At 39.2% G+C, this 26,494-nt stretch overlaps 14 protein-coding genes across 15 annotated transcripts; all 14 read left to right on the top strand.

Annotated features, from left to right (window-relative positions):
• Positions 1–216: 216 nt before the first annotated feature.
• Positions 217–594, top strand: LSM04_005711 (uncharacterized protein; the record flags this gene model as incomplete). Its single annotated transcript, XM_067335416.1, has 1 exon — positions 217–594. The coding sequence occupies one exon, from the start codon at positions 217–219 to the stop codon at positions 592–594; it is 378 nt and encodes a 125-aa protein (XP_067195239.1).
• Positions 595–1,056: 462 nt separating this feature from the next.
• Positions 1,057–1,797, top strand: LSM04_007673 (Peroxisomal biogenesis factor 11; the record flags this gene model as incomplete). Its single annotated transcript, XM_067335413.1, has 1 exon — positions 1,057–1,797. The coding sequence occupies one exon, from the start codon at positions 1,057–1,059 to the stop codon at positions 1,795–1,797; it is 741 nt and encodes a 246-aa protein (XP_067195372.1).
• Positions 1,798–2,356: 559 nt separating this feature from the next.
• LSM04_006768 (uncharacterized protein) lies at positions 2,357–2,734 on the top strand (the record flags this gene model as incomplete). The annotated part of the gene is made up of 1 exon (XM_067335412.1): positions 2,357–2,734. The coding sequence occupies one exon, from the start codon at positions 2,357–2,359 to the stop codon at positions 2,732–2,734; it is 378 nt and encodes a 125-aa protein (XP_067195310.1).
• A 461-nt stretch (positions 2,735–3,195) lies between these two features.
• LSM04_009036 (uncharacterized protein) lies at positions 3,196–3,937 on the top strand (the record flags this gene model as incomplete). Its single annotated transcript, XM_067335411.1, has 2 exons — positions 3,196–3,581; positions 3,634–3,937. The coding sequence occupies 2 exons, from the start codon at positions 3,196–3,198 to the stop codon at positions 3,935–3,937; spliced, it is 690 nt and encodes a 229-aa protein (XP_067195458.1).
• A 501-nt stretch (positions 3,938–4,438) lies between these two features.
• On the top strand, positions 4,439–5,179 carry LSM04_007300 (uncharacterized protein; the record flags this gene model as incomplete). The annotated part of the gene is made up of 1 exon (XM_067335410.1): positions 4,439–5,179. The coding sequence occupies one exon, from the start codon at positions 4,439–4,441 to the stop codon at positions 5,177–5,179; it is 741 nt and encodes a 246-aa protein (XP_067195347.1).
• Positions 5,180–5,619: 440 nt separating this feature from the next.
• On the top strand, positions 5,620–6,360 carry LSM04_003136 (Ribulose-phosphate 3-epimerase-like; the record flags this gene model as incomplete). The annotated part of the gene is made up of 1 exon (XM_067335409.1): positions 5,620–6,360. The coding sequence occupies one exon, from the start codon at positions 5,620–5,622 to the stop codon at positions 6,358–6,360; it is 741 nt and encodes a 246-aa protein (XP_067195095.1).
• A 397-nt stretch (positions 6,361–6,757) lies between these two features.
• LSM04_004473 (Galactokinase galactose-binding domain) lies at positions 6,758–8,149 on the top strand (the record flags this gene model as incomplete). Its single annotated transcript, XM_067335408.1, has 1 exon — positions 6,758–8,149. One exon carries the CDS (start codon positions 6,758–6,760, stop codon positions 8,147–8,149), a length of 1,392 nt encoding a protein of 463 aa, XP_067195175.1.
• A 1,029-nt stretch (positions 8,150–9,178) lies between these two features.
• LSM04_007044 (NADH:ubiquinone oxidoreductase) lies at positions 9,179–9,862 on the top strand (the record flags this gene model as incomplete). Its single annotated transcript, XM_067335407.1, has 1 exon — positions 9,179–9,862. The coding sequence occupies one exon, from the start codon at positions 9,179–9,181 to the stop codon at positions 9,860–9,862; it is 684 nt and encodes a 227-aa protein (XP_067195332.1).
• Positions 9,863–11,017: 1,155 nt separating this feature from the next.
• On the top strand, positions 11,018–17,819 carry LSM04_008799 (uncharacterized protein; the record flags this gene model as incomplete). 2 transcript variants are annotated; one of them, XM_067335405.1, is made up of 2 exons in its annotated part: positions 11,018–14,372; positions 14,878–17,819. In XM_067335405.1, the coding sequence occupies 2 exons, from the start codon at positions 11,018–11,020 to the stop codon at positions 17,817–17,819; spliced, it is 6,297 nt and encodes a 2,098-aa protein (XP_067195439.1). The 2 variants fall into 2 exon arrangements, with proteins under 2 accessions (XP_067195439.1, XP_067195440.1); XM_067335406.1 differs by lacking the exon at positions 11,018–14,372 and having other exon boundaries at positions 14,820–17,819.
• A 529-nt stretch (positions 17,820–18,348) lies between these two features.
• LSM04_007663 (uncharacterized protein) lies at positions 18,349–19,059 on the top strand (the record flags this gene model as incomplete). The annotated part of the gene is made up of 1 exon (XM_067335404.1): positions 18,349–19,059. The coding sequence occupies one exon, from the start codon at positions 18,349–18,351 to the stop codon at positions 19,057–19,059; it is 711 nt and encodes a 236-aa protein (XP_067195367.1).
• A 487-nt stretch (positions 19,060–19,546) lies between these two features.
• On the top strand, positions 19,547–20,083 carry LSM04_003474 (NIF system FeS cluster assembly; the record flags this gene model as incomplete). Its single annotated transcript, XM_067335403.1, has 1 exon — positions 19,547–20,083. One exon carries the CDS (start codon positions 19,547–19,549, stop codon positions 20,081–20,083), a length of 537 nt encoding a protein of 178 aa, XP_067195113.1.
• Positions 20,084–21,742: 1,659 nt separating this feature from the next.
• On the top strand, positions 21,743–22,282 carry LSM04_002468 (Cyclophilin-type peptidyl-prolyl cis-trans isomerase domain; the record flags this gene model as incomplete). Its single annotated transcript, XM_067335401.1, has 1 exon — positions 21,743–22,282. One exon carries the CDS (start codon positions 21,743–21,745, stop codon positions 22,280–22,282), a length of 540 nt encoding a protein of 179 aa, XP_067195057.1.
• Positions 22,283–22,458: 176 nt separating this feature from the next.
• LSM04_006357 (uncharacterized protein) lies at positions 22,459–23,406 on the top strand (the record flags this gene model as incomplete). Its single annotated transcript, XM_067335400.1, has 1 exon — positions 22,459–23,406. The coding sequence occupies one exon, from the start codon at positions 22,459–22,461 to the stop codon at positions 23,404–23,406; it is 948 nt and encodes a 315-aa protein (XP_067195286.1).
• A 355-nt stretch (positions 23,407–23,761) lies between these two features.
• On the top strand, positions 23,762–26,053 carry LSM04_008850 (XPG N-terminal; the record flags this gene model as incomplete). Its single annotated transcript, XM_067335399.1, has 1 exon — positions 23,762–26,053. One exon carries the CDS (start codon positions 23,762–23,764, stop codon positions 26,051–26,053), a length of 2,292 nt encoding a protein of 763 aa, XP_067195442.1.
• Positions 26,054–26,494: the final 441 nt, after the last annotated feature.

Genomic DNA, 26,494 nt, shown 5'->3' with positions numbered 1-26,494 from the left:
TAAAGATGGGTTTATATCTTTTTAGATTCTTGAGGGGTAAGTGCTGGTTGTTTTGCCCGAATGTTTCTCAGATTCTATTTTCCACACATTTTATTCACATTTTCTATAGGCATGTGTCATCTGTGGCTGTGAGGGCATATGAGTTGTATGAGCTGCAGCTTTGAAGTTGGCGTGTCTGTTCACTACTTTTTCTTTCTCTTTCACAAGCTTTTCTTGATGTCTAAGGGTAAAAAGGACGAAGGAGGTCAGTTGAACAGTGGATCCTCAAATATCATTAGGGGTCTGGTAGGGTTGGGTGCTGGTCTTGTCTTTGGTGCAATTGCTGGTTATATGCTTAGTTGTTTTGCTGAAAAAAATGAGGGAAATGATGCGGAGAATCCCCAAGAAATACCAGAGGAAGTGGATAGCATATCCACAATGGAAAGTGGACGTTGCTCTGTATGCATGGAACGGCAGGCGCGCACTTTGTATTTGCCGTGCAGACACTTGGCGACGTGCGCCACCTGTGCCAGGGAAATTCATCAACGTGGCCCGCGCCGCTGTCCCATGTGCAATCAATATTACACAGAAAAGAGTACTGTATACACGACATAAATGACGGGTAGTATGTGGTCTGTGAAGTGTTACGAGGTGATATCGTGATTTAACCTGTCTATGAGTGATGAACATCCGAAGTGCTAGACTAGTAGTTCGCTTTTCAGTTTTTCCACCTTTTTATTATTTTGCTTAAGAGTGATTTTTCGGGGGCTGGTGAGAGGTTTCTCTTTATACTGGGGTATCTGTGAAGAGCGAAGTTTAAATGAAGTTTTTTTTGTTTTTCAACTAAACCAAGTCTCTGCATTTGTTTGAACCCAGGTCTTTTCTTTCTATGACGTTCACGGGGCCAAAGATGTGTTTGTGTTTCTGTGTGTCTCCCAAGGTGTTAACGCTTATTTTTCACTCCTTGTTGCCCTCGTTTGTTTTTGTTTTTCTCTTTGCTCTTATTGCATTGTGTTGCACCAAGAACCTTCAATATCTTCTTTCAACCAACAGCTAATAACAATCAGCCACTATAATATGTCTTCACGAGTCCACACGTACTTGTCTGACACCTGGAACCGTGACAAGGTCATGGCAATCGTGCAGTTTCTTCCGATGGCGCTTGAGGGCCCCGTGCGGAACGCTGGTTCTGAGGGACTTGCCGCGTCGCTGGGCAACCTGTCGAAGATGGCGGACGCATACCGTGCGGTAACTCGTCTATCGCTGATCTTCAACGCACTTTCACCCAAGACACTGGAGAGCCTGGCGAAGCCAAAGGAAGACGCCATTGTGTGGCGCCTTGAGCAGATCTCGCACGCATTCCATATTGGGTTCTGTCTCAACGAACACACTGCTGTGCTGGCGGGCCACGGTGTGCTGAAGAGTGAACTGACGCGGTTTGGTGGGATTGCCGTGGTCTGCTGGTTGTACACACTGATTCTCGGCATTGTGCGGCAGATGTATCTGTTGATGAAGCACAACCCCAACTGCCCCTGCAAGGCCCTTGTACCTGCCAGCGCGAAGGACGAGAAGAAGGTCGTGCCGTACACACACGAGGAGTGCAAGCGAGCTGTGGTGAATCTTGTGAAGATGGGCTGTTTCGCTGTGTTTGCACTGTCGTGCCTTCCCGAGGGCAAGCCACAGCTGCTGCGTGACGTGAGTGGCCCCCTGGTGCCGCTGCACACACTCATCAAGACGATTGCACCGAACAAGCTGCACCTGGGCGACAGCGTACGTGGTCTTTTGGCCTTCGTTGCCTCCGTGTGTGATTTTTACTGAACCTTCCGGTTCTGCCTTCCACGGAAGACTGGATTGTTCTTCTGTTTGATTTCTGTTTGTTTTCAATGATTTTGTTTGGCTTTGGTATTGCAAAAGACGCTAATAGCAAGAAAAGCAAAAAAAAAAAAAAATAGCAAAAAAAAAGACGCAATGGAGATGCAGAGTGTGGGGAAGGTGCATTGGTGCTGACTGTTGTATTAGCATGGTGTCACAGTCGCTCTGATTGCCTTTGTCCCGTATCTCTGCATATGCATCTTCTGACTCACTGATGGAAGCCGGTTGAGTGGTATTTCTTTCTAGGGAAAATTAGAGGTTATATGGAAAAAAGAAGAAGGTTACGGGTTAAAGATGGGTTTATATCTTTTTAGATTCTTGAGGGGTAAGTGCTGGTTGTTTTGCCCGAATGTTTCTCAGATTCTATTTTCCACACATTTTATTCACATTTTCTATAGGCATGTGTCATCTGTGGCTGTGAGGGCATATGAGTTGTATGAGCTGCAGCTTTGAAGTTGGCGTGTCTGTTCACTACTTTTTCTTTCTCTTTCACAAGCTTTTCTTGATGTCTAAGGGTAAAAAGGACGAAGGAGGTCAGTTGAACAGTGGATCCTCAAATATCATTAGGGGTCTGGTAGGGTTGGGTGCTGGTCTTGTCTTTGGTGCAATTGCTGGTTATATGCTTAGTTGTTTTGCTGAAAAAAATGAGGGAAATGATGCGGAGAATCCCCAAGAAATACCAGAGGAAGTGGATAGCATATCCACAATGGAAAGTGGACGTTGCTCTGTATGCATGGAACGGCAGGCGCGCACTTTGTATTTGCCGTGCAGACACTTGGCGACGTGCGCCACCTGTGCCAGGGAAATTCATCAACGTGGCCCGCGCCGCTGTCCCATGTGCAATCAATATTACACAGAAAAGAGTACTGTATACACGACATAAATGACGGGTAGTATGTGGTCTGTGAAGTGTTACGAGGTGATATCGTGATTTAACCTGTCTATGAGTGATGAACATCCGAAGTGCTAGACTAGTAGTTCGCTTTTCAGTTTTTCCACCTTTTTATTATTTTGCTTAAGAGTGATTTTTCGGGGGCTGGTGAGAGGTTTCTCTTTATACTGGGGTATCTGTGAAGAGCGAAGTTTAAATGAAGTTTTTTTGTTTTTCAACTAAACCAAGTCTCTGCATTTGTTTGAACCCAGGTCTTTTCTTTCTATGACGTTCACGGGGCCAAAGATGTGTTTGTGTTTCTGTGTGTCTCCCAAGGTGTTAACGCTTATTTTTCACTCCTTGTTGCCCTCGTTTGTTTTTGTTTTTCTCTTTGCTCTTATTGCATTGTGTTGCACCAAGAACCTTCAATATCTTCTTTCAACCAACAGCTAATAACAATCAGCCACTATAATATGTCTTCACGAGTCCACACGTACTTGTCTGACACCTGGAACCGTGACAAGGTCATGGCAATCGTGCAGTTTCTTCCGATGGCGCTTGAGGGCCCCGTGCGGAACGCTGGTTCTGAGGGACTTGCCGCGTCGCTGGGCAACCTGTCGAAGATGGCGGACGCATACCGTGCGGTAACTCGTCTATCGCTGATCTTCAACGCACTTTCACCCAAGACACTGGAGAGCCTGGCGAAGCCAAAGGAAGACGCCATTGTGTGGCGCCTTGAGCAGATCTCGCACGCATTCCATATTGGGTTCTGTCTCAACGAACACACTGCTGTGCTGGCGGGCCACGGTGTGCTGAAGAGTGAACTGACGCGGTTTGGTGGGATTGCCGTGGTCTGCTGGTTGTACACACTGATTCTCGGCATTGTGCGGCAGATGTATCTGTTGATGAAGCACAACCCCAACTGCCCCTGCAAGGCCCTTTGTACCTGCCAGCGCGAAGGACGAGAAGAAGGTCGTGCCGTACACACACGAGGAGTGCAAGCGAGCTGTGGTGAATCTTGTGAAGATGGGCTGTTTCGCTGTGTTTGCACTGTCGTGCCTTCCCGAGGGCAAGCCACAGCTGCTGCGTGACGTGAGTGGCCCCCTGGTGCCGCTGCACACACTCATCAAGACGATTGCACCGAACAAGCTGCACCTGGGCGACAGCGTACGTGGTCTTTTGGCCTTCGTTGCCTCCGTGTGTGATTTTTACTAAATGTTTTTAAAAATTTTATTTAAAATCTTTTTTATAAAATGGTCATTTTGCGGTAGTATGTAATTTTTTTTTTGAGTTTTTTTTGTTGTATTTGTTAAGTATGCTAAATTGAGTATAGTTTACAGTACAACGGATAAATTTAGGGTTATGATTTTTTAGTAGTATTTTACGCACTACGGTATGTTCAATTTTGTTTTTCTTTTAGCTATTTCGGACGAGGTGAAAATTTTTATGAGATTTTTTATTTTTATGGTTCGTGTTTAAAAACAAAAGAGTGAAATTACGGTTCAGTAGTTCGGATGAAAAATGTGTGTATCTGTTTCTTTTTTTTGTTGATCGTGACGTTTTTTTTTTTTTTTGCTTTTTGTGTTTTTACTATCATAATTTTTTTGTTTTTGCAATGTTTCTTTTTTTTGTTGTTGTTGCAATTGTTTTATTATTATTATTATTATTTTCTCTAGCTATATATATATATATAGATATTATCTCTTCTCTGACAGAATGAAGAGTCCTCTGTGTGATTCATCGTTTTCGTTAATCTGCACGCGCGATCGGGTTGCAGCTGTAGCGGAATTTTCCTCTTTGTTGGCTGCCGGTTTGGCAGAGTCGTTTGGATGCGGGTATGGGCACCGTTCGGCAAAGGCGGTTTCCTTGCTATTGTCAGAGTACCGGAGTATAACGCGTGTATGTAACTGGTTGGTCGTTTTTTCAGATCTCTCACCTGCTGGTGTACGTCGATTGATCTATAGCTCGCCCAATTTTTCTGTTTTTGCTGCACGCATATCAACTACAGTAACTATGGCTTTGTTTTTGTTGAGCGAAGAGGTATCGCTTTTGTCGAAGGTGGGTGTTTTACAGAAGAGCTTGCGCTCGTATGCTTCTCGATTAGTACCTGTTTTTTTTTTCTACCATAATCTTCTAAAGATGGTAGCAAGCGTAGCGCTGCTTTGTACGGCACGTCGTGTTTCTTTTGAAGCGACAGATACGCAGAGTGTGTTCCGCCGGCGTCGTTACAGGGAGTTGTTTATTATGTTTTTGGAGGGTTTGTTATCTACACTCTACTCTATGTTGCTATTGCCTTATAATGCACCGCGTCTCAAAGAGGCGTTGTGTGAAGAACGCTGGATGGATCGATTATGCGCTGTGCTAGTCTCTCTTTGTCCTCAGGGAATATGTGTTGGTTCTACAACGCAGGGAATCTTGGGACTAGTTTCTACAGTTCCCATGTTTTGTGTATCGTGATATATGAATTTGGCCCTTGATAGTACTGGTTTGAATTCCATAAACCAAAAGTTTCAATGAGTGTGAAGGAGTACGGAAGAAAAAAAAAAGAAAGGAAAATCTTAGCTTTCTGTTGTTATCGATAAAAGAGTTTTCCTCTTATAAATGTACTTTCCTTTGAAGTGAAATGGTTTGCTAGGTGTGCCAAAGATAATGTTATGCAGAGGGTATGATGGCACAAGCACAGTGTTGTGTCTTGTGTATATATTTTTTTCTCATATTTTTGGATTTTCGTTGCCATGTGCACATATTTTTTTTTTTTTTTGCAACGAAGTTTGAGTAGTTGATTATTATTACTATTAGTATTGTCGTTATTTTTTTTATTTTATTTATTCCTTTTTTGCAAAGAGACATAATATTAGAGGAAAAGCACAAAAAAGGAAAAGAAAAAAAAGACAGGGATGTTTGATCATCAAGACAAGTCAACTTTTCTGTCTATTGAGAGACATGAACCGCTTCGCCCGATTATTTCACCCTCCCTCATGGTGGCAGACCCGACACAATTATTACTAGACTCTCTGTATGTGTTGTGTACAGAAGGTGGCTGCGTTGAATGGCTGCACGTTGATGTCATTGATGGTCACTTTGCACAAAACATGTCTTTCTGCCCGGGAACTGTGGCTGGATTACGCTATCACCTCCGCCACACCTTTCTTGACGTGCATCTTATGGTAACCGATCCTGAAATGTGGATTAAACCCTTTGCCGACGCCGGGGCATCGCAGCTCACTTTTCATCTTGAGGCGGCAAAGGATCCTATTGCGGTGGCGAAGAAAATTCGTGCGGCTGCTCTTCAAGTGGGAGTTGCCATTTACCCACGTACTCCGATTGATGGACTTATTAAATTAATTGATGGCGGCTACATGGATATGGCACTTGTAATGACAGTGGAACCCGGATTCGCCGGGCAGAAGTTTATGCCAGAACCTCTCACTAAGGTGCGAGAACTGCGTAAGCGTTATCCTTACCTGAATATTCAGGTGGATGGGTCTATTAATCTTGACACCGTGGATGCAGTGGCAGAAGCTGGCGCCAATTGTTTGGTTCCAGGACAAGCAGTCTTTAAAGCGAATAATAGGCGTGAAAATATAAATAAATTACGTTCTACTGTTCAGCGTTACTTGAAAAATTCACATATATAAGCTGGCGGTTTGCGGGTTGTTGAAAAGAAAAAAAAGCAAACCAAAAGGAAAGTAAACATGATTGAATAGTGGTTATGTGACGTTTGCGGGTATTACTTGTAGTGAAATAAACGGAGTTGTAACGTCATATATTTTTTTAATAGTTTGTTTTTGTGTTATTATTCCTAACGATGAAGTGGAAACCGCACCTAGAGATGGTTTCCCTTTTTTTTATGTAAAACAATAAACAGACCGCCTAACTTTTTTTTTGAATTGCCTTTATTTTATTACCAGTTTGATGGATTCGACATTGCCTACTAAAGTCTTTTTTTCTTCCACAGTTTTTATTTATTTTGTATAATCTTTATCAGAATCAGAAGCAAAACAAAACCAAACAAGAAAAACATAAAGCGTAAGGATGCAAAGTTATACTAAGCAACGTGTGGTTGCTACCATTTCAGAGTTAAAGCCAAAGTTTTTAAAAACCTTCAACGTGGACTCTGAGGATGATGTTCAATGGCTTCTATTTACCTTTGCACCTGGTCGTGTAAATTTTTTTGGTGAACATGTGGACTACATGGGTGGGTATGTGTGTCCTGCTGCTCTTAAAGAGGGATGCCACATTCTTGTTGGACGTGTTCAAAAGTATCGTGATGGAAAGTTGCGTTTCGCAACGGCGGATTGTAAATGTTTTGTGTTGGACCGACTTGGTGGGGTGCCGCATGATAAGACATGGACAACATTTGTGCGTGGAGCGGCCACATTGGCATTAAATCACCTTGATATGCCTATTGATGCCCCGCAACTACAGGGATTTTGTGCTATATCGATGGGTACATTGCCGATGGGATCTGGATTGAGTGCCTCTGCTTCTTTTGATGTTGCATTACTAAACGCTATTACTGCAGTGGCTACGGGTCGATGTGAACAAACACGTCATGTTCCTGGTATGGACTATCCGTCACTTGTTCCTGCAAGTAGGGAGGATCTTATTAAGCTAACAAAACAAGCCCATCGCATTGAAACAGAGTTCTGTGGTGTAAATGTGGGTATTATGGATCAATTCGCCTCGATTCACGCCTCTGAGGGTTCATTTATGGCCCTGGACTGTGATACATTAACTTATACATCACATTCTTTAGAGCATCTTCTAGGAGACTCTGCCTGTTTTCTTTTGATAAATTCTATGGTTCGTCATGAGCTCACTGGTGATTCGGCTGATGGATATAATACTTTGCGCAGTGATGCAGAAGGAGCGCAGGATGTTATAAGCAAGAAAAAAATGGATGGAGCACCTTTCAGCTTTCGTGATCTTGCTAGAAATCCAGATAAATTCACAAATGGTAATCCAGTGGATTTTGTGGAATCCTGTAAACCTTTTTTAACACCTGGCCAACGTGATCGAGGAGTCTTTAACATTGCCGAGCAAATTCGTACACTGGAATTTATTAAACTCTGTCAGCCACAGTGTCCCTTAAGCCAGGAAGAACGTTTCCGAAAAGCTGGAGAACTACTAAATGCTACTCATCAAGGGCAACGTGATCTCTTGAAAATCTCTACAGAAGAGTTGAACTTTATTCAAGAAAAGGTTAATGAGGATAAGGATGTAAGTGGTGGTCGATTGATGGGTGGAGGTTTTGGTGGATGTATTCTTCTTCTCTTAAAGAAGGACGCTGTGGATCGTGTGACGTCTAACGTACAAAAAGAGTTTAAGGAAAAATTTGGCATTGTGTGTGAAGTGTACCCTGTCACACTTGGGGATGGTGCTTTTACCGTTTCCATGTGTGAAGTTAAAAAGGGAAAACTCTAGGTTTTTTGTACGTCTTCTTTTTGTTTCATTTTTTCTGAATATGTCTTTTGTTTTCGTGAAAGTAGTTTCTTTTTCTCATTTTATGGTTATTGTTATTGACTATGATGTAGTAGCAACAGTTACAACAAAAAAAAAATACTAAGGAGAAAGTGATAGCAGAACGATTTTTCTTTTTTTTTCTTTTTATTTTGGTCTGATGATGGGTTTCCTAGTTTATTTACTGATCGAATCTTGTTATTTATTTACCGCAGTAGTGTTATCAGTATTGCTATTGTTATTCAACATCATTACCATCACATAATAATATTGTGAAGGTGTATTTAATAGCTTGCATTCCACGGCCTATGAGTAAGGTGGTTTCGTTTAATGTAGTCTTAATTCTCTTGATCTATTCCTTTATGAAAATTGGGCAAATTCAAACGTTTATTCGTGTTGGTTCTTTGATTCTTGTTTTATTTGGTTTTACTTTAATTCTCAACGCATCAAGGAAATCGATGATATATGCTGAAATAAGACGCACGCTCAATCTGTTTTTTTTTTTTGTTTCATCGAACCGCTTTTCAACCTAAGAATTTCAGAAAAAAGATCATACTTTCATTATTACAAGAATGGTTTCTTTATCATATTGTTTCTTCATATATATATGCGTATGTGTATGTTTTCTTTTCTTCTTTAAACGGTAATGGGTATCTCTTTTAACTTTTTTTTTACAGTTTGGCAATAGTGTTAGGGGTTTACATTCATTGTCCTACCATTGATATTGTTCTGTTTACCTTTGTTATTACCATCATCCGACTCAGAGGCGTAGTATACCTTTCACCTGTATAAAGTCCCACAGAAAAATAAATAAATAAACACCTATCTATCTATCTATCTATCTATCTATCTATCTATCTATATATATATATATATATATATATATATATATATATATATATATATATATATATATATATATATAGACAGATAAATAGATACAATCACTTACTTTTACACTCTTTATCTATTTCTGTGTATTTCTAGCCAACCATGACGGAGTATCTGAAGGATCTCGGCCGCATGAAGCCGGGAGATCCCATGCCGCCTATCAATCTCGGGCCGTACGATAATCCACTATTGTGGAATGTACTCGATCCATTTGGTGCCGATCGCGGTCATCAGCGACGTCCAATGTCTGTCTCACGCAACTTTATGGAACTACATAATGTACCTGTTATTTTTCGTGATCAGTGTGTACATCGCTGGGTACCTTTTCATCGTTGCATAAAAAATTTAAAACCAGTTACATGGGGAACAGTAAATTGTCATGAATTCGAAGAATCTTGGATGGTGTGTCGTGCCTATGAGACATATCGCAATCAACTGTTAAAAGGGAAATTTATGGAGTTAACGAAGGATTACACTGCTGAAGATAAGAAATTTTTCCCTAGTTTACTCTATCTTGGTATCCCTACGTATATGAATTCTTTCTATTGGGCTATGGCAGCCTCTCAGAGATTAAGTGGATGGGATGAGAAGGACCCAAGAAATCCGATTATGTGGCGTGAACCTAACAGAGCTCTTATGCGGTCAGAGTTTTCTCCCACTAACTGGGAAAAGGGTAATATGACGAATGCGATAGGTCACAAACTCATTCCTGATGAGATTGTTTACGATATGGTTCCAGGGTTTCCATTACCAGAAGACAAGCGACCTGAAATGCCAGTATCTTAGTGGAGGACTTTATCGTCTATTATTATTATTATTATTATTATTATTATTATTATTATTATTTTTATTTATTTTTTTTTTTTATGGGTCTAGTGTGGGGGCGGAAGGATTTTTTGCCAAGTATGGGACTATTGTGAGTGGGGTAGGAATTGAGTCCCGGAAAAAAGAAAAATAAGGGTTAGATGGAGGGAGTTAGGGCAATTATGATGGGTTTGTACGATTAGCTTTATTAACAGTAATGTAGGTGATGACAGTTTTTTTTTTGTGTGTGTGGTTGTTGTTGTTGGAGGTTTTCTTTTCTTTCTTATTTTGAACATTTGTGGAATACTGTGCAGCGATGAGATGAGTGTTCTTTTTTTGTTTTTCTATTTTATTTTATTTTGGGTCTTGTCAATGTCCTGTCAAGATTGATACGATGGAAATGGAAGAACAAGTGAAATAGATAGACAAAATAAAGAGAAAGAAACAATAATATTACTTAGTTAATGGTGTGATATAAAGTGGTAGCACTAGAAGTTCTGTTTAGCAAGTAATGTTGTCGTTGTTTATTATTTTATTTTATTTTCCCTTGTTTTATATTTGCCGTATTTTATTATTATTATTATTATTATTATTACTACTACTATTACTATTAAGTATGTCTTCAATACGACTACCTATCTCTCTTTCTTTTTTAACACCGTCTTCGTTGATTGTGGTAAGGTCTGGTACTCAAAAAAGAAACTACCGTATGAACTGCATGATCTCTTTGTTTTCTTCTTTCTACTTTTCTCTCTTAACAAACTTTATTTTTATTTATTTATTTATTTATTTATTTATTTATTTATTTATTTAGGGTCTAACCCGAAATATCGGGAACTGGGTCTATTGATATTTCTTTTTTTATTTTCTTCTTTTCTGTTTGAAGCACGTAAGAGATCCTGCGTGCCTCTGCCCTATCATTTTCCCCTTGCGGTAAAGGCCGACACCTCCCCAAACAAATTCCCTCGAGAAGGGTTGAGAGAGGAGGAGGAGGAGGTAGTGGTGGTTGAACGGAATATCAACTCAAGAGGAAATTTGAAAAAGAAAAGAAAAATAAAAAGAAATCAAATACAAAAATACATATTAAGTATAAGTACTAGAACTCCCTCGGATACGCACTTTATTTTTTTTTTCAATATGCGTTTGCCTTCCTCTCGTGTACACACTGTGTCAAACATCATGTGTCATCGTAAAGGTGTAGTTCGGCAATCCGAGATGACAGTTCCACAATACTTATCACTATCGTTGGGAATGGATAATGCCCCTAGTGAAAGTCTTGCAGACTCTCTGCGTTTAATCATAAAAGAGGGTTTGCCACCTTTTTTAACATTAAAAGTGCTAAACCATTGCTGGACTTCGTGGAAGGTTAATATTCTTACAACAGGGGAGATTCAGCTGAAACAGGGAGAGAGAGATGATAGTGCAGCTTTTGAGGCATTACTTGCCGCATCAGAGGAGGCATTACGTTTAGATGGCCAAAGAGAAAAACATGATAACGAACGGGTTACTCGCAAACAACGTACATTATTACGGCGACGTGATTTAGTTTCAGTTGCAGTGGTAGATTACTTTGGTTATCATTTTATCGTTGAAAATATGTTAAGGAGTTGTGGAGATGGACTGAATTTAAAAACAGTAGTATCATTGTTGAAATATGCCGTTAATGTTGAAGAAACAGAGGGTGCTGTTTTAGAAAAACTGGTAGAATTATTAGCATCCTTCTCTAGAAATGATATTATTCTTTACGAAAACAGTCTTCGAGCTGTTCTCACTGTATCTCTTCCAATTCATGTTGCTCCTATTGTACTTTCAGTATTAAGACACCAATATGTTAATACTGAAATTGTTAAGTTGTGTTTACAGTATGTCGCCGTTGTTGTTCGAGGTAAACGTATAGGCGCGCTTTCTATCGAAACCGTTATGGGTAGATATCATGAATGTGCAGTAGAAGCATTTCGATGCTTACTTAAAAAGACAGACTATCATCATGGTGATTTACATATTCAAGTTATGTCATGTTTGAAATATGCACCAATTTTTTTACTTTGTGAGGTGTATTCAGTAATGGAGCAAAATAAATTTGTAACACCTTCGGTTCAGTGTAAGTTTCTTGCTAACTGTGGAATTGCTATTGCGGCTAGTAATAATCTCTCTCATGAATATGGTGAAGTTATTATTCGAGCGTTTAAAAGTTTAGCTAATTCGGGTAGAGAAACAATGCATATTGAAGAAGGGCTTGTTCATGGTAGTGCGGTTCTCATTGCTCTCCATCGTGAGGAACTTGTACGTAATATTTATAATATATTTCCTACATTACGAGAAACTTCACATTCTGTGATGGCTTATGTTCGTAATAATGATGTTGTACGTTCTAATGAGGCTCTATTACGACTTGCACAATCACGTGAAGAGGGATGGATTAACATTCCTTTACCAGTTATACAAACTATATATGAGGTTTGTATGCTGGTGGGACGTTGTGGTAATAACCATAATATGCTTCTACTTTATCGTGCTCTTGTTTCTTTTCATAATCCTGGTATGATTGTAAGTCAATGTCTTGAATACGTTTTGGCTGGTATATGTAACAGAATATCACGTCTTGGTGAAGTATTTCCTAAAGAAAAAACACCTCCTCGTAATGTTTTAGATTATATCATTCCATTATTGCGTACTGCTTTAATGTATCTAGGTGATGATTTTAATACGGACATGATACTTGAAATTTTGGAAACATCTGTAATGGTAAGATGTTTTGCTGTACCTCTTACGGCATCAATTATTTGGACTTTTGAACAATCATCAAGTCTAGCATTAAAAGAATTATTTTCTCGTATAGATGCATCAACCAATAATATTCCTTTCTTAAATTACTACACTCTTTGTTATGCTCGAGATCGAGGTGAATATGAAACAGTAGAACATTTATCAACTGTATGGCATTGTGATTCAACTATTATATTAAAACGAGATTCCAAACTATATCCATCATATAAACTTTGGAAATGTGCTGGGTGTGGTAGATTGAATAGTGATCGTTATAACTATTGTGTTTGTGCCGTACTTCGTAATGGATTTATCTTTTGTTCTAACTGTGGTTATGCACAGGATGAACGATGGAGATGCTGTCAATTATGTGGAAATAAAATAATAAATAATTCTATTACTACGGCTGTGGTGCGAAGATCATGGATATGTGAAGAGTGCGGTGCTAATAACCCTGCTCGACAGATTTCTACTTGTTTTCGATGTAAAGCCTTTTGTGGTCCTGTGGCCAAAGCATCAAACACAATAAAAAAAGAATTAAAAAAAGAAATTTGTTATTGCCCTAACACTTTGGGATCAAGTGAAAAAGAAAAGAGTAAGGAAGTTATGCACTACTGTCAAAAGTGTGGATGGTTTCGAGAGACATGGGCCGCGTCTAATTCGCTTGTTTGGCGTTGTGAGGGTTGTGGTGAATTGAGAAGTTCATTAGATCGTATTTGTCCTAATTGCCCACAAGTTGATTGTCTCCCTTTTGCCACCGTACGTAAACTGAATGAGTTACCGTACTGTTTAAAATGCAAAATAAAGTTAGAAAACCCTTTTGTAGAGAATTGTCAACATTGTGATGCGATGGTATCGTCGGAGGGAACAGTAGAAGTGGATATGAGAAATAATGAGGATTCAAATATGATTCTACGCTCTTCAGATTGTGATATTGTTACTAGTGAAGAATGTATATCAGATCACTCTGAAGCATGTGGGCAATCTATACAGAGTTCTGAACCACTACATATTGATATGCGTCACTGTGAAGGATGTGGTAAGGATATAGAACCCTTTAGAATGGAAGCCATTTGCATTCACTGTGCCGTATTTCTACCACCAGTTTCAAAGGAAGGGTGGAGTACTGCTGTAGTAAAAGAAACTATGAAGGTACTTATTCAATTACTGGATCACAATATAGAGTGCAATAAACTTGTAGAACTTTTTCAACATCTTTTGCATTCTTTTCAAAGGGATATGAAACTTACGGTGATTAAGAACACTCGTATGACGGTAATGGAGAGTCTTGGAAAATTGCAAACTCATTTCTATACTTTAGCTAAAAATGACACAAATACTCGTCGTGTGATAGCATTAGCGAGACAAATGTTAGAATATATAGATACCCAGTGTGGTATAAAAGGTGCTACACATTTTTCATTGGGTGAGTGTCATCAATGCCTTGGAACTCACAGTGAGGAGCTCTGTGTTTACTATAAAGAGCCGTGGGTGTGTGAAGTGTGCGGGGCGGAGGGCGATAATGTTGATATCTGCCGTTATGTCTGCCGCAATTGTCTCTCCCTGCGGCCGTCTGTGCAGTTGTTGTGCCCCACCACCGTGTGGGTGTGTTCTTCTTGTCAAGGCTGTAATGTGGAGTTTGAGAGTTACTGCATTGTGTGTGGGGCGGCGCGGGAAATGGCAGAAGCGATGGATGTCTATCGTTATAATGGGAGTGGGTGGAATAGTAAGAGAGAAGAGAGATTGCCGTTTTTCCCTGCAAAGTGCCGTATGTGTGGCTGTGTGCATTTGGGAGTGCGTTGTCCCCAGTGCGTGTATAATAAAAGCGAGAGATGATGATTTTGATGATGGGAGACGGAAGGGTTGTTCACAGTTATATATATATATATATATATATATATATATATATATTTGTTATTTATTTATTTATTTATTTGTTTATTCATTTATTACTATTTTTGTTATTATTAGTATTGTTATTATTGTATTCCCTTCCTATGGTTGTTTTCTTCCCTTTTCTTTCTTTGCCAAAACAAACAAACAAACAAACACCTGATTCATTTTTTGGGTATGTCTGAAACGAGGCGTTGCGCACAGCTAAAAAGAAAAGCAGAGTGAGTATAACGAAAAGGCAAAAGAAAAGAAGAACAGAAAAAAATATATAAAAAAAAAGATGGGCCCCACAGACTGGAGGCTCGCATCCATGAGTGGAAGTTTGATTTGGGTAACAGATAAAACAAAATCCTCATCACAACAGGTATCTCTATTCTCAGATCTATCCCCAACACTTATCGCGGGTTTTAAAGAACAGGGTGGTTCCCCTGTTGAATATATAAAATTTTCCTCGGTAATTTCTGTGGCCCATCAACATCCCGCCACCGTTATTTTAACTTGTAAGAATGCACTGCATATATCGTTGATTGCACCTTCTTCTGAGGAGTCGTTTAAATGGTTTAAAGCTGTAGAACTCGCACTCTCTGGGCAAAGAGGGAATTCTACTTTGACTGCGGGATATCCGTCGTCTAGGAAGGAACAAAGGCAACAACAACAACAACAACAAGAACATGAACCACAACAACAAAAACAACAACAACAACAACAACAACAACAACGGCAACAACAGCAATTAGAACAACAACCACTTTCTACTACAATGACTCGCTCCATTCGATTACCAGGAAACGTAGCAACAAATGTGGTGCATCATGATGATGATCTTGATGAGGATAATGCTATACCAAAGGCTCATAAAACAACAACAAAAATAACACGCCATTTAGATACTACTAACAATATAGGTTTTGCAGTAGAAGAATCTATAGATCCGCATGACGCGTTGTCTGTTGATGACAAATGGAATTCTGACCTCCTTCCACGACCGCCTAATCTGAACGAGCAGCAAAAAGATAAGGAACTAGAAAAAAATCCAACTGAAGAGACTATACAACCCAGTTCTTCACATCAATTTTTCATGGAACGTGCTTCATTGTATAAAACACCAGAACCACATCTTAGGCTACTTGATATGGACCATACTCCTCTCAAAGATGCGATACATAAGGGAAACTCGCATTTGGAGAAGGATAAACGAGAACATGATGATGATATAAATTTCTCTCCTTCACATCCTTCACATCATGGGAAATTTTCCCTCGTACCGATAGAAAACTTCCCAAGAAGTCTACAAGAGGTTACAGAGACTCAACTTCCTTCAGTCCGTACATGGTCCAATGCAGATAATGATCCTAATGATAATAAACCTCAGAACATGGAAAGAAAGGTAATGGGAGAAGATAATAATCTTCTTCTTCCTCCTACTCCTCATTCTTTTTCTAATGGTACTACGGTAACGAATACCACAACTGGTGTTACTACTACCAATACTGCAACAGATACTGGATTATTCAAGCAGTTACCACCAAACCAGAGTAGATTGGTGGATGAGACTGTATGGAATCGTAATTCAAAATCAACTTCTCTCGGCGACCCGAAAGAAACTGAGAAGGAGGACGAAATAGTTGAAAAAAGAGAAGGGAATTTAGCGAAAAATGAGGTAATTATCCCAAAGGATAGAAACCTAATTGCTCTTTCTTTATTATTACCGGATAATACATCTGCTATAGAAAAGGATAAACTGGGAGACTATAATAAGGATTTATTCAATGATGCTGGTAGTGTTAGTAATGGTAATAGTAATAGTGTGGATAATGGACCAAATTTAGTGAAGTTTCAAATAAAAGCTCCTCTAAGAACTTCTATTTTAGCGCCTTCGTCTTTGGAGTTATTGTTAGCAGATGAGCAGAAAGTTTCATCTTCAGAAGGAGCTTCAGCGCGTACATTTCAATTGGATCACCCAAGTTATCATGAACAGAAAGATAATGATGTCTCATGGTATGAAAATAATGTTGTACCAAAACGAGAAATATCAAGAAAAGAAGAAATTGAAAAAAATTCTTTTGGTCCTGAAAAAGAGAAATCTTCTGGTCTTTATTGGCATTCTTCAGATAATTCTATTACATCAGTTTATGACCCAAATCAATTAAATATACATCGGGAAGATCGATTTTACGACTTTTTCAGGAGCGACAAGAATAAGGAACATGATATACAACAACGTTTAACGGCAGAATCTATTGTTGACCGAATAATAGGTACACCTTCTCGGGGTATTAATAAAGGTAATATATCTTCTTCTTTTCCTGCTCCTGTGGTCCTTCTACGTGATGTTGAAACTCCTCCTTCACGGAAACCATCAAGAAAGCTTGAGGGTGGTTATTTATATCGTCCTATTGAAGCAGTTGTAGCTGCAATACCTCGACATGTCTCACCTCATACAATAAGTAGAATAGGAAGATCAAGAAGTGTAAATGGTGGATATCGACGGAATTCGGGGAGTCTATTTTCTTCAAGGGATGTTAAACCTTTAAGGTTGTCTAGTGTAAGACCATCTGTGCAAATCCGCGATGAGTCAAATCGAAATAGTAGTCTTTATAACAGACCCAGATATGGTTTGGATAAACGTAACAGTGGAAGAAGATCACCCAGTCGTGAAAAAATATTGTCTTTAAATTATGGTAGGGATTCTCAATCTTTTTTTCGATATGCCGCAGAGGTTAACCACCACGATGATGAGACTTTACATCAAAGTGGTTCTCACAGAGTACGATCACGAAGTCCGGGAGTAGGAGCAAGGCGAAAAAAGTCAGAGTATAGAGAAAAGGAAAGAATTGAGAATGATTATACAGACTGGGGTGCAATTTTAATGAAACCACGACTTTGTAAAAAACACGCAATCCGCAGTTTTGGTGGTACCAAACACTATGTCTTTTTGACAGGGGATGGTATGCACGTTGTCTGTATTCCCGGAGTGGTTTTCGAGGCACAGACCCAAAACAAAAAAAGCAATATTGGATTTGCTTCTCTGGAGGAAGTGATATCTGTGTTTGGTGAGGATTGTCGGGCAATGGCGATTGAACGCATTGAGCGTATTTCACTAGGAACAGAAGAGGCAGTAACGCGTGAATGGCATCTGCAACGTGTGGGACCAGAAAGGCTTGTGTGCATTGTATCAGATACGCATGCGTTTGTGCTTGAAGCGGCGTCTAGAGAAGAAGCAGATTACTTGGTTAATGCATGGAGTGCCTTTCTTTCGAAAGAGCAACTTGTGTACTAACTATAGAAAAGTAAACAAACGATAGGACATGAAAATTCATATAACTATCAGCTGTTTATTTTTCTTTATTTATTTATTTATTTATTTATTTATTTATTTATTTATTTATTTGCTCGTTTGTTTTTGCTTCTATCAACGTGTTGCGTTTTGTCGACTAGAAAGCCCTGATTTCATTTTTATCTAATGTCTTTTCTTCTTTAGTTGGTGATCATCGTGTTGTACGAGTGAACGAAGGAATTTTTCACATTTGGAGCTATTTCTATGTGAGATATCGTCCGTAGTAAGTCATCTTGTTATTGTTATTGTTTATATTGTTGTTGCCTTTTTTTGAAAAAATTAATGGGGAATGAAAAGAATTTCAATTTTATTTCTTTAACATTGCCGCCCTTTTCTTTTTCTCTTCTATTTTTTATTTATACATGTTAAATTATTATTATTATTATTATTATTATTATTATTATTATTATTATTATTATTATTATTATTTCTTCTTATCATTAGATAAGAAATCTCTAGAGGGTGACTTTCCATGTCAAGGTCGGCGTATCATGTGGCCAGTCTTCTGCGCCAAGGAAATAGCAGCGATTTTGATGGTGAAAATAGTACTTTAGCGAAACTCACACGTGACGTGGAAGCCTTTTTAAATCATGCCAGTGATGTTCCTCCTGTTGTGTTAGAAGCTCCGCACATTGGCAATAATAGAAATAACATCGCAACTGTGGAGAAAGAGCCAGCAGAGATGGAATTACATCTCAGTGTGGTGGCCGGGGTGTTGGAGCCGCGGGAGGCCGTAAGAGATGTGTCCAGCGTTGACGGTGTATTACTGCCAACCACAACAACTCACGCAACGCTTGATCGACAACGTGTGCGGGAGGCACAGGCGTTGTTAAATCTCATGGGCGCACTTTCACCAACACCAATTATGCGTAATAATAATGATAATAATAATAATGATAATAATAATAATAATAATAATAATAATAATAATAATAATAATAATAATAATAATAATAATAGTAATAATAATAATAATGATAATATCTCCCCAGTAGACCCAACATCAACAACGACAACAAGTGGTTTTTGGCAGGGTGAAATGAATATTACGGGGACTGATGAAGAAACTGACTCGGTTGCTGTTTATGATGCGGAAGATCTGGATGATGACACAAGTACTTCACACAGTGACGAAAGTAGAACAGATGAGCAGGCGTCTGCTCGTATTGTGGAGTTAAACTAAATTTTTAGTCTGTGCGAGTAAGGGCGTTTTGACACTACACCATGGCTTCTTTTTTTTTTCTGGGGATTGCAAATGCAACTCTTTTCAAGGGACTACGAGTCGATAAACACGTTTAAGGATTGCTTGGTTCCTGGTTCCTTTTTTCTTCTTTATTGGTTTTCTTTATTGTTTTTATTCTTTTTTTTTTTTGTTTGTTTCGTATTTGATTTTTAACGGAATTTATTTTTTTTTTTTGCTTCGTTTTCTCTTCGTTTCTCTTTTTTTCTTCCTTCTTGGAATTATTATTTTTACTATTATTATTAGTTTACTTCTCAGAGCAAGTGGTCCCACAGTCACAGTTGTGCCCATAAAAAGAAGGAAAGAAGGAAAGAAGAAGAGGAAAAAAAAGAAAAGATAAAAAAGAGTAACTAAAAGAAAAAAAAGAATAACGACAATACGTGTTCAAGGTAATCCCATTATAAAGTAATATAAAGAACAAAAGGAAACGATGCGGCGCTTTACAAAGACTCCCTTTGCAATTAATGCAGTTGCTGTACTAACAACATCACTGACGGCATCTATGCGACCACTGTACAGTCCGCTGGTTGAGGATCACTACAACAATCCCCGTAATGTTGGTAAACTTGACAAGGAAGATCCTCATGTCGGTACGGGACTTCGCGGTGCACCGGAGTGTGGTGATATGACACAAATGCAGGTTAAAGTAAATCCCGAAACAACTGTTATTGAAGATGTGAAGTTTAAGGCATTTGGATGCGGAAGCGCTATCGCAGCATCTTCCTATGCCTCACAAGCTATACGTGGAAAAACACTAGCGGAAGCACTGGAACTTACGAATAAGAAAATTGCACAAGAACTCTCGCTTCCCCCTGTAAAATTACACTGCTCTATGCTGGCGCAGGAGACTATACAGGCAGCTGTGGAGAATTATCTCTCAAAGAACCCTTCGCTGAAGTCAAAGGTGCAAAGAAAGGTTCCAGGAGCCACTGTTAGCGCTACTGGGAATAAATCTAGTAGCTCTTAGATAGAAGAAATGAATCACCCCCCACTCCCTCTCCCTTTGCTTTTCCCCCTTATTGGGTACAGGAGAAAAAGGGATAATGAGGGGGAAAAAAGGAATAAAAGTAAGGGGCTGTGTGAGAGCAGAGTACTTTATTAGTCTTGCGTTGCACACTATGTTTTCTCAGTGTTTTTCTTTTTTCTTCTTGAAACTTGTAAAAACAGTATATATTATCCATATACTTTTATGTTTGGCATCTATATTTCTCAAAGGCAAATATACAATCATGCACTTATTTCACTGTTGTTATTATTATTATTATTATTATTATTATTATTATTATTATTATTATTATTATTATTATTATTATTATTATTATTATTCGTTTTTTACTGCTACTATTGTTACCAACGCTTTTGCTAGAGCTAGTTCTGGTAATTACGCAGGTGCTTGAGATGGGGAAACAAAAAAAAGAAGTATCTACGGGGCATTGCTACAAAGTGAAAGTGAGGGAAACAATAGAAACTCAGTACAACAGGGGGGCGATGTGACTCTTCATTATGATATTTGGGGTGGTATGAGTGTAATATGAAGCGAAACTCATTTTATTCCTTTTCTCTTTTTCTTTTTGCTTCTATTTTCCTATTTCTCTCTCTTGCTTCTGACACCTCTGTCTTTTCCGCTGTTTTGCTCTCAATCTCTTTCGCTCAGTCTGACGATTTTTTTTCTTTTTACGTGGCCCTGTAAGCATTCGTGGGTTGAGGTTAATGGGAAGTGCCATTCCATGGGACACTGCGAGAGGAATCGTGAGGTGTTGTCATCTTTCCTTCTTTTCTTCTATTTTAATAAATGATGAAAGGAGGGAGAGAAAAAGGTAGAGAGCAAAAAGTAAAAAATAAAAAAATGGAGAACGAAGTAATAAAAGAAATCCCATGTCATCTCCTGCTGTAACGCAGATTCGATCGATAGCTCTTTGATGCAAATGAAAGCGACGGTTTTTGGTCATCTTGGAAGTAAAGAGGGAAGAAAAAAAAAAGAAGTTTGAAAAAAAATATCTCTTTTTTCCTTTACGAAAGTGACATCTTGCCGCTACAAGATTATCAGTTCTAACTTTTTTCATCCTTCAGTATTTTAGGATAGAAAAGTTATACAATGATTAAGACAATGACAGAGTAAGTAGTGATGGTAGTAGTAGTAGTAGTAGAAGAAGTGAGAAATAACGAAATGGAAAGAATTCAGGCGTTTCAAGCGTGGGAACCTGATGTTACTACTAATACTACTACTACTTACTATTACTATTGTTGTTGTTATTCTTGCTACTAGCGGGTGAAAGAGCGAATAAGATTATTTGTGTATATTGGAGTATGGTCTTCATATTTAGCTCTCAGTTGTATTTTTTTTTTGAATCTTATTTTTTATATGTTCAATTGATTGCGCAGTTTTTCTTTTCTTTTCTTTTCTTCGCTTTGAAGCCCATAATTAAGCACAGGAAGGGAGGAAAAAAAAAAATCGGAAACGAAACCAATAACTGAAGAGTGGTTACTTTTCTTTTTTCCCCCCCGAGGAGTTTCACATTGGCGTATATCTACAAATAGTCTGTATACGCACAAAAGAAAAAATACACAGGATCTACCTTAGTCTTTCTCTTTTCGTACTAATATATATATATATATATTTATAGTCATGTCGGTGGTGTTATCGACAACTAAGGGTAATCTGCTCATTCACCTTCGTTATACTGACTGTCCTAAGGCTTCTTTTAACTTTCTCGCACTCTGCGCTTCGTCTTATTACGACGGCTGCCGATTTCACCGCAGTGTTCCTAAAGCTTTTGTTCTTACAGGAGACCCAACTGGAACAGGAAAGGGGGGTGAATCTGTTTTTGCTCCACAGGAACGGTATTTCGAGGATGAAGGACTTGGAACAGTATGTCACGACAGTCGTGGCGTCGTTTCGATGGCACATAAAGGTAATAAACCTAATACAAATGCTTCTCAATTCTTTATTTTGTTTCAACCTTGTCCATCACTTGACACGAAACATACCGCCTTTGGTATTGTAGATTTGGAATGGAATGAAGGTGAAAGTGAAAAGACACTTACTAAGCTTGAAGAGCTTCCAGTGGATGGAAAGCATAATGTGCTTGATATGGAAGCAAAAATTATAGGGGCAACTGTGTTGTATAATCCTTTTGCTGAGGGCCATATCAAACTGGAAGTTTAACATCTTTTAATTATTAAAAGAAAGGGTGTATTTACTTCTGAAGTCATAGATGTTTTATATTGTTACAAATGATGGCAGCATAGAAGATATCAACAATAGCATTACCCCCTAACCCTTTTTTTCCCCTCCTTTTCCGTGTTAAACCTATTTGTGCAGTAAAGTAAAGGTCTGAGGATATGAGCAATGAAGCCACAAGGAGTGGTGGAACATCATCACGTAAAAGACCGCGAGATCCGCCTTTTGTAGAGGATTATCGTCCGTATACAGGACGCCAACTGGCGCGTGTACTTGAGCCTAAGGCCACTCATAAACAAAATTGGGATTTATACTACCGGAATAATACAATTAACGGTTACCGTGATCGACATTATATTATACGTGAATTTCACGAACTCCGAGAAAAACTTGAACAACTCCAAAGGGCTAAAGCATCAGTAAAAATAGAATCATCAGAATCAACAAAGGAAGCTTCTTTATTTGAAAATGTTCTTTGGATGGAAGCAGGATGTGGTGTTGGTAACGCTATTCTTCCTATCCTTGAGGAATATGGTAATACCCCAGGATGGGGTATTGTAGGCTTCGATATTTCCTCTGTCGCAATTGCACTACTAAGGGAGAAGCGGTTGGCTCTTCCTTTTCACATGCAACAAAAACTTGTTGTTCGTGTACTGAATCCAGTTGAAGAGAGTATTACTATTTCTAACTCATCCTCTACTAGTACTTCTTCATTTATTGAAAAACCAGTAGATTTTGTTTCAATGATTTTTGTCTTGTGTTCTATTCCAGTAGATAAACACGAACTGGTACTGCAACGTATAGCTTCATGCGTAAAGGATGGTGGTATTTTTTTCTTTCGAGATTACTGTGTTGATGATCATGCAGAAAAACGATTTAGTACACACCGTCAAGTAGAAGAAAATACATTTACACGCAGTAATGGAACATTAAGTCATTTTTTTTCTCTTGCTGAAGTTCGAAATCTTTTTCAAGCGAGCGGTTTCGAAGTGATAGATCTCTCAGTAGTTGAAAGAGAAGTACAGAATAGGAGAGAGGGTATGAGCCTGCATCGAAGATTTCTACAGGGACGATTTCGCAAAATTGGAAAAGGAGGTGAATGTACATAGTATGCAATCTATATTATGTTTTACCTCTAAATTTCTCAACGAGTAAACGTATAAGATGATTTACATTGATTTTGTATTGATTATATTCTATTTATTGTTGTACTTTTACATTTTTTTTTTTTTTTGGAGATCCCCCAAATATTTATGTTGACAGTAATATTCTATTTTTTTTTTTTTCCTTCTCTCTCTTTCTATTTCTCTTCCTCCTCCTCCATGTACCACTCTAGCGTTGACATATATATATATATATATATAAACAAAGAAAAAAAAGTACAATTAGCCGTCTTTGGGTATATTTCCTTTCCTCCCCCTTCCTTCCCCTATATCTCTCCTCTTTGTCTCTTCTCGTTCCCGGATGGGGGTTCACGGGCTGTGGCGGCTGCTGGACCCGCTCGGGGAAGTCACGCAGCCGGCGGACTGGCGGGGGCGGCGGGTGGCGGTCGACGCGAGTATTTGGATAGCGCAGTTCCGCGCAGCCGGCGGGGGGTCGGAGGGGGCCGCCGGTGGGGACGACCGCCGCGTCCTCGCCGGATTCCTCCGCCGCCTCCTCAAACTTCTCTTCTACGGCATCCGCCCCGTGATGGTCTTCGACGGCGCCCCCGCAGCCGCAAAGGCTGCAGAGCGGGACAGACGCCACGCCAGACGCGCAGCGCAGGAGCGGGCCGCCATCGCACGCAGAGCGGGGGAAATTGTCGCAGCTCAATTAGCAGCAGGCGTCCTGGACGTACGCACACTACCCCGCAAAAGTCCAAAAAGGACAGAGCAAGAAACAAGTTCACCACTGTTATCACCATCATCATCAACGTCATCATCTTCATCAGCACCATCACCACCGTCTCCACCACTACTGCAACTCGTGACTCGAAAGAGACACCGGACAAGTCACGTGGAACCAGAGGTTGTCTCACGTGCAGTGACCAGTGCATTTTTAATAGAAGCAGAAGACTGGATTGAGCATCGGAAAAAGGGTGAGCTTTGTGTTGAGTCAAACGCTCTAGGGTACTCTAGTACTTCACTATTTATGGGACCTCGTAAAGTGGTAGAGGAAGCAACTGATTTTCCCATAATTACTGGTGAAATTCCTAGTTGCGCTACTAGTTCGGAAGAAGAAGTACAATCGATCCTTTCCATAGGAAGTACTGACGAATCTATTGAGATAATTCCTAAAGGTGAAGAAGACAATGATATTGAGATAGGAACTAATGGTGATGATGATGTCTGTAGTATGATACCAAGCGGTGCTAGTAGTGGTAGTTCTGTTCTAGTTGTTGATGGAAACTCGAAAACATTTTTAAATTCTCTCCGTGATTTGGAAGAAGAAAAAACATTCTTGAGTAACTCTATGGATAGTAGGTGGTGTAATAGTTCTTTGAAAGAAGAAAAAAATATTGTTGATACTACCACTTCCAAAAGTGAGAGTAGTATTTTCAGAAGCGACAGCAGTGGAAATAATACGGAGGGAAGTGATGATGATGACTATAATGGTGATGATGAAGGGATCATACTTTGGAATCCTGGTACTCAGCTACTTCAGCTAGGAGAATGTGAAGTAAATAATACATTAAGTGAGTTATCTGACGGGAAAAGTGAGTCATTTACACCCGTTTTAATCACTAACACAAAAGAACAAAGTTCTTCAGAACATTTAATATTGAAAAGGGAAAACTTGTCTGAAAAATTAGATGATGTAAAATTAGTATCATCATCATCATCAGAAGCAGAAGCAGAAGAAGAAGCCCTATTACCAATATCAGTACCACCACATCTTCTTCGACAACAAATGTCGACAAAACAGGTTATACCATTTGAATTAATTGAAATTGTAGAATTACTTAATTGTTGTGGAATTCCATTTGTATTTAGTCCCTATGAGGCAGATGCCCAGTGTGCTTTTCTATGTCAGCAGCGTCTTGTAGATGCGGTATTCACAGATGACAGTGATGTAATCGTTCATGGAGCTGATGTTGTTCTTCGCGGGTTTTTCGCAAAAGGACGTCATGTGGTAGCGTATCGTCAAGAAGACTTATTGTCTTGTGGTGTGGACAAAGATGTATTGGTCTCTCTTGCCCTTCTTCTTGGCTGTGACTACGCTGAAGGTGTTAATGGTCTTTCCTTATTGGATGCATTGCATGTCATTTCTGCGGTATGGCGTCAAGAAAAGGGTGTTGGTCCTGCACACGTATTGAATATGCTATCATTCTGGCGGAATGCTGTAGCACATCCGTGCTTTTCATGTTTTGAGGATATCCCACTTTCGCAAGTTTATACAAATTGTACAAAATGGAGGAAATTACAGATTGCTGCCAACTTTCCACAATCATGCGTGGTGGATGCTTTTTTTAATCCTATAGTGGATGCGGATAGCACACCTTTTGCTTCTCTTTCCCCAGATTGGGGACGATTACGCAGATTTGCGAGTGTAAATGGATTGCTTGATACTGATGTTTCCCGTAAACGTTTGGAGTTTGCTCAAAAGGAATTTATGGCAAGAGAATCACAAAAAGCCAGTGCGTTCGATCACCAGCAGTCGAAATTAACGGATTTTAACTTGCAGTCTCAGACAAGAAAGAGATATGCATACAAAAAACTATCGCCAAAGTTTGCAGAGGCACTCTCCGCATTACGTGCTGTGAAACAAATGGAGTGAATTGGGGTAGATGCTTCTAAAATTTTGTGACCATGACCAGAGAAGAAAGATATAACAGCTACAAGAGCAACAACAGTAAGCAGGGTGAAACAAGGCGCAATGGGGAAATTATGTACGTTGGTGTACTTTTGGTATATTGAATTTTTTCACACATACAGACACACACACACACGCACACAGATGAGAGAGAGAGTGTGTGTGTGTGTTGGATTGTGTGTGCGTATTCGTGGGAGGGAGAGGAAAGCTGTTTATTTGTTTATTTATTTTCTCTTTTTGTTTTCATTGTAGTTCTGATTGTGTGTAAATGTATATGTGTATTATATAAATAATTTCCTTTTTTTTTCCTGTTGTTTTTTATCATTAGCAACACACTGATATTCCAAATATCTACTTCTAAAAGGAAAATAATCAAAAACAAAAAAGAAAAAAAAGACATTATTG

This window comes from Trypanosoma melophagium (assembly GCF_022059095.1).
Source record: "Trypanosoma melophagium isolate St. Kilda chromosome Unknown ctg1segment0, whole genome shotgun sequence".
Taxonomy (NCBI): Eukaryota; Euglenozoa; class Kinetoplastea; order Trypanosomatida; family Trypanosomatidae; genus Trypanosoma; species Trypanosoma melophagium.
The sequence above is the reverse complement of the archived record's forward strand: the minus strand, read 5'-3'. Positions and strand labels throughout refer to the sequence as shown.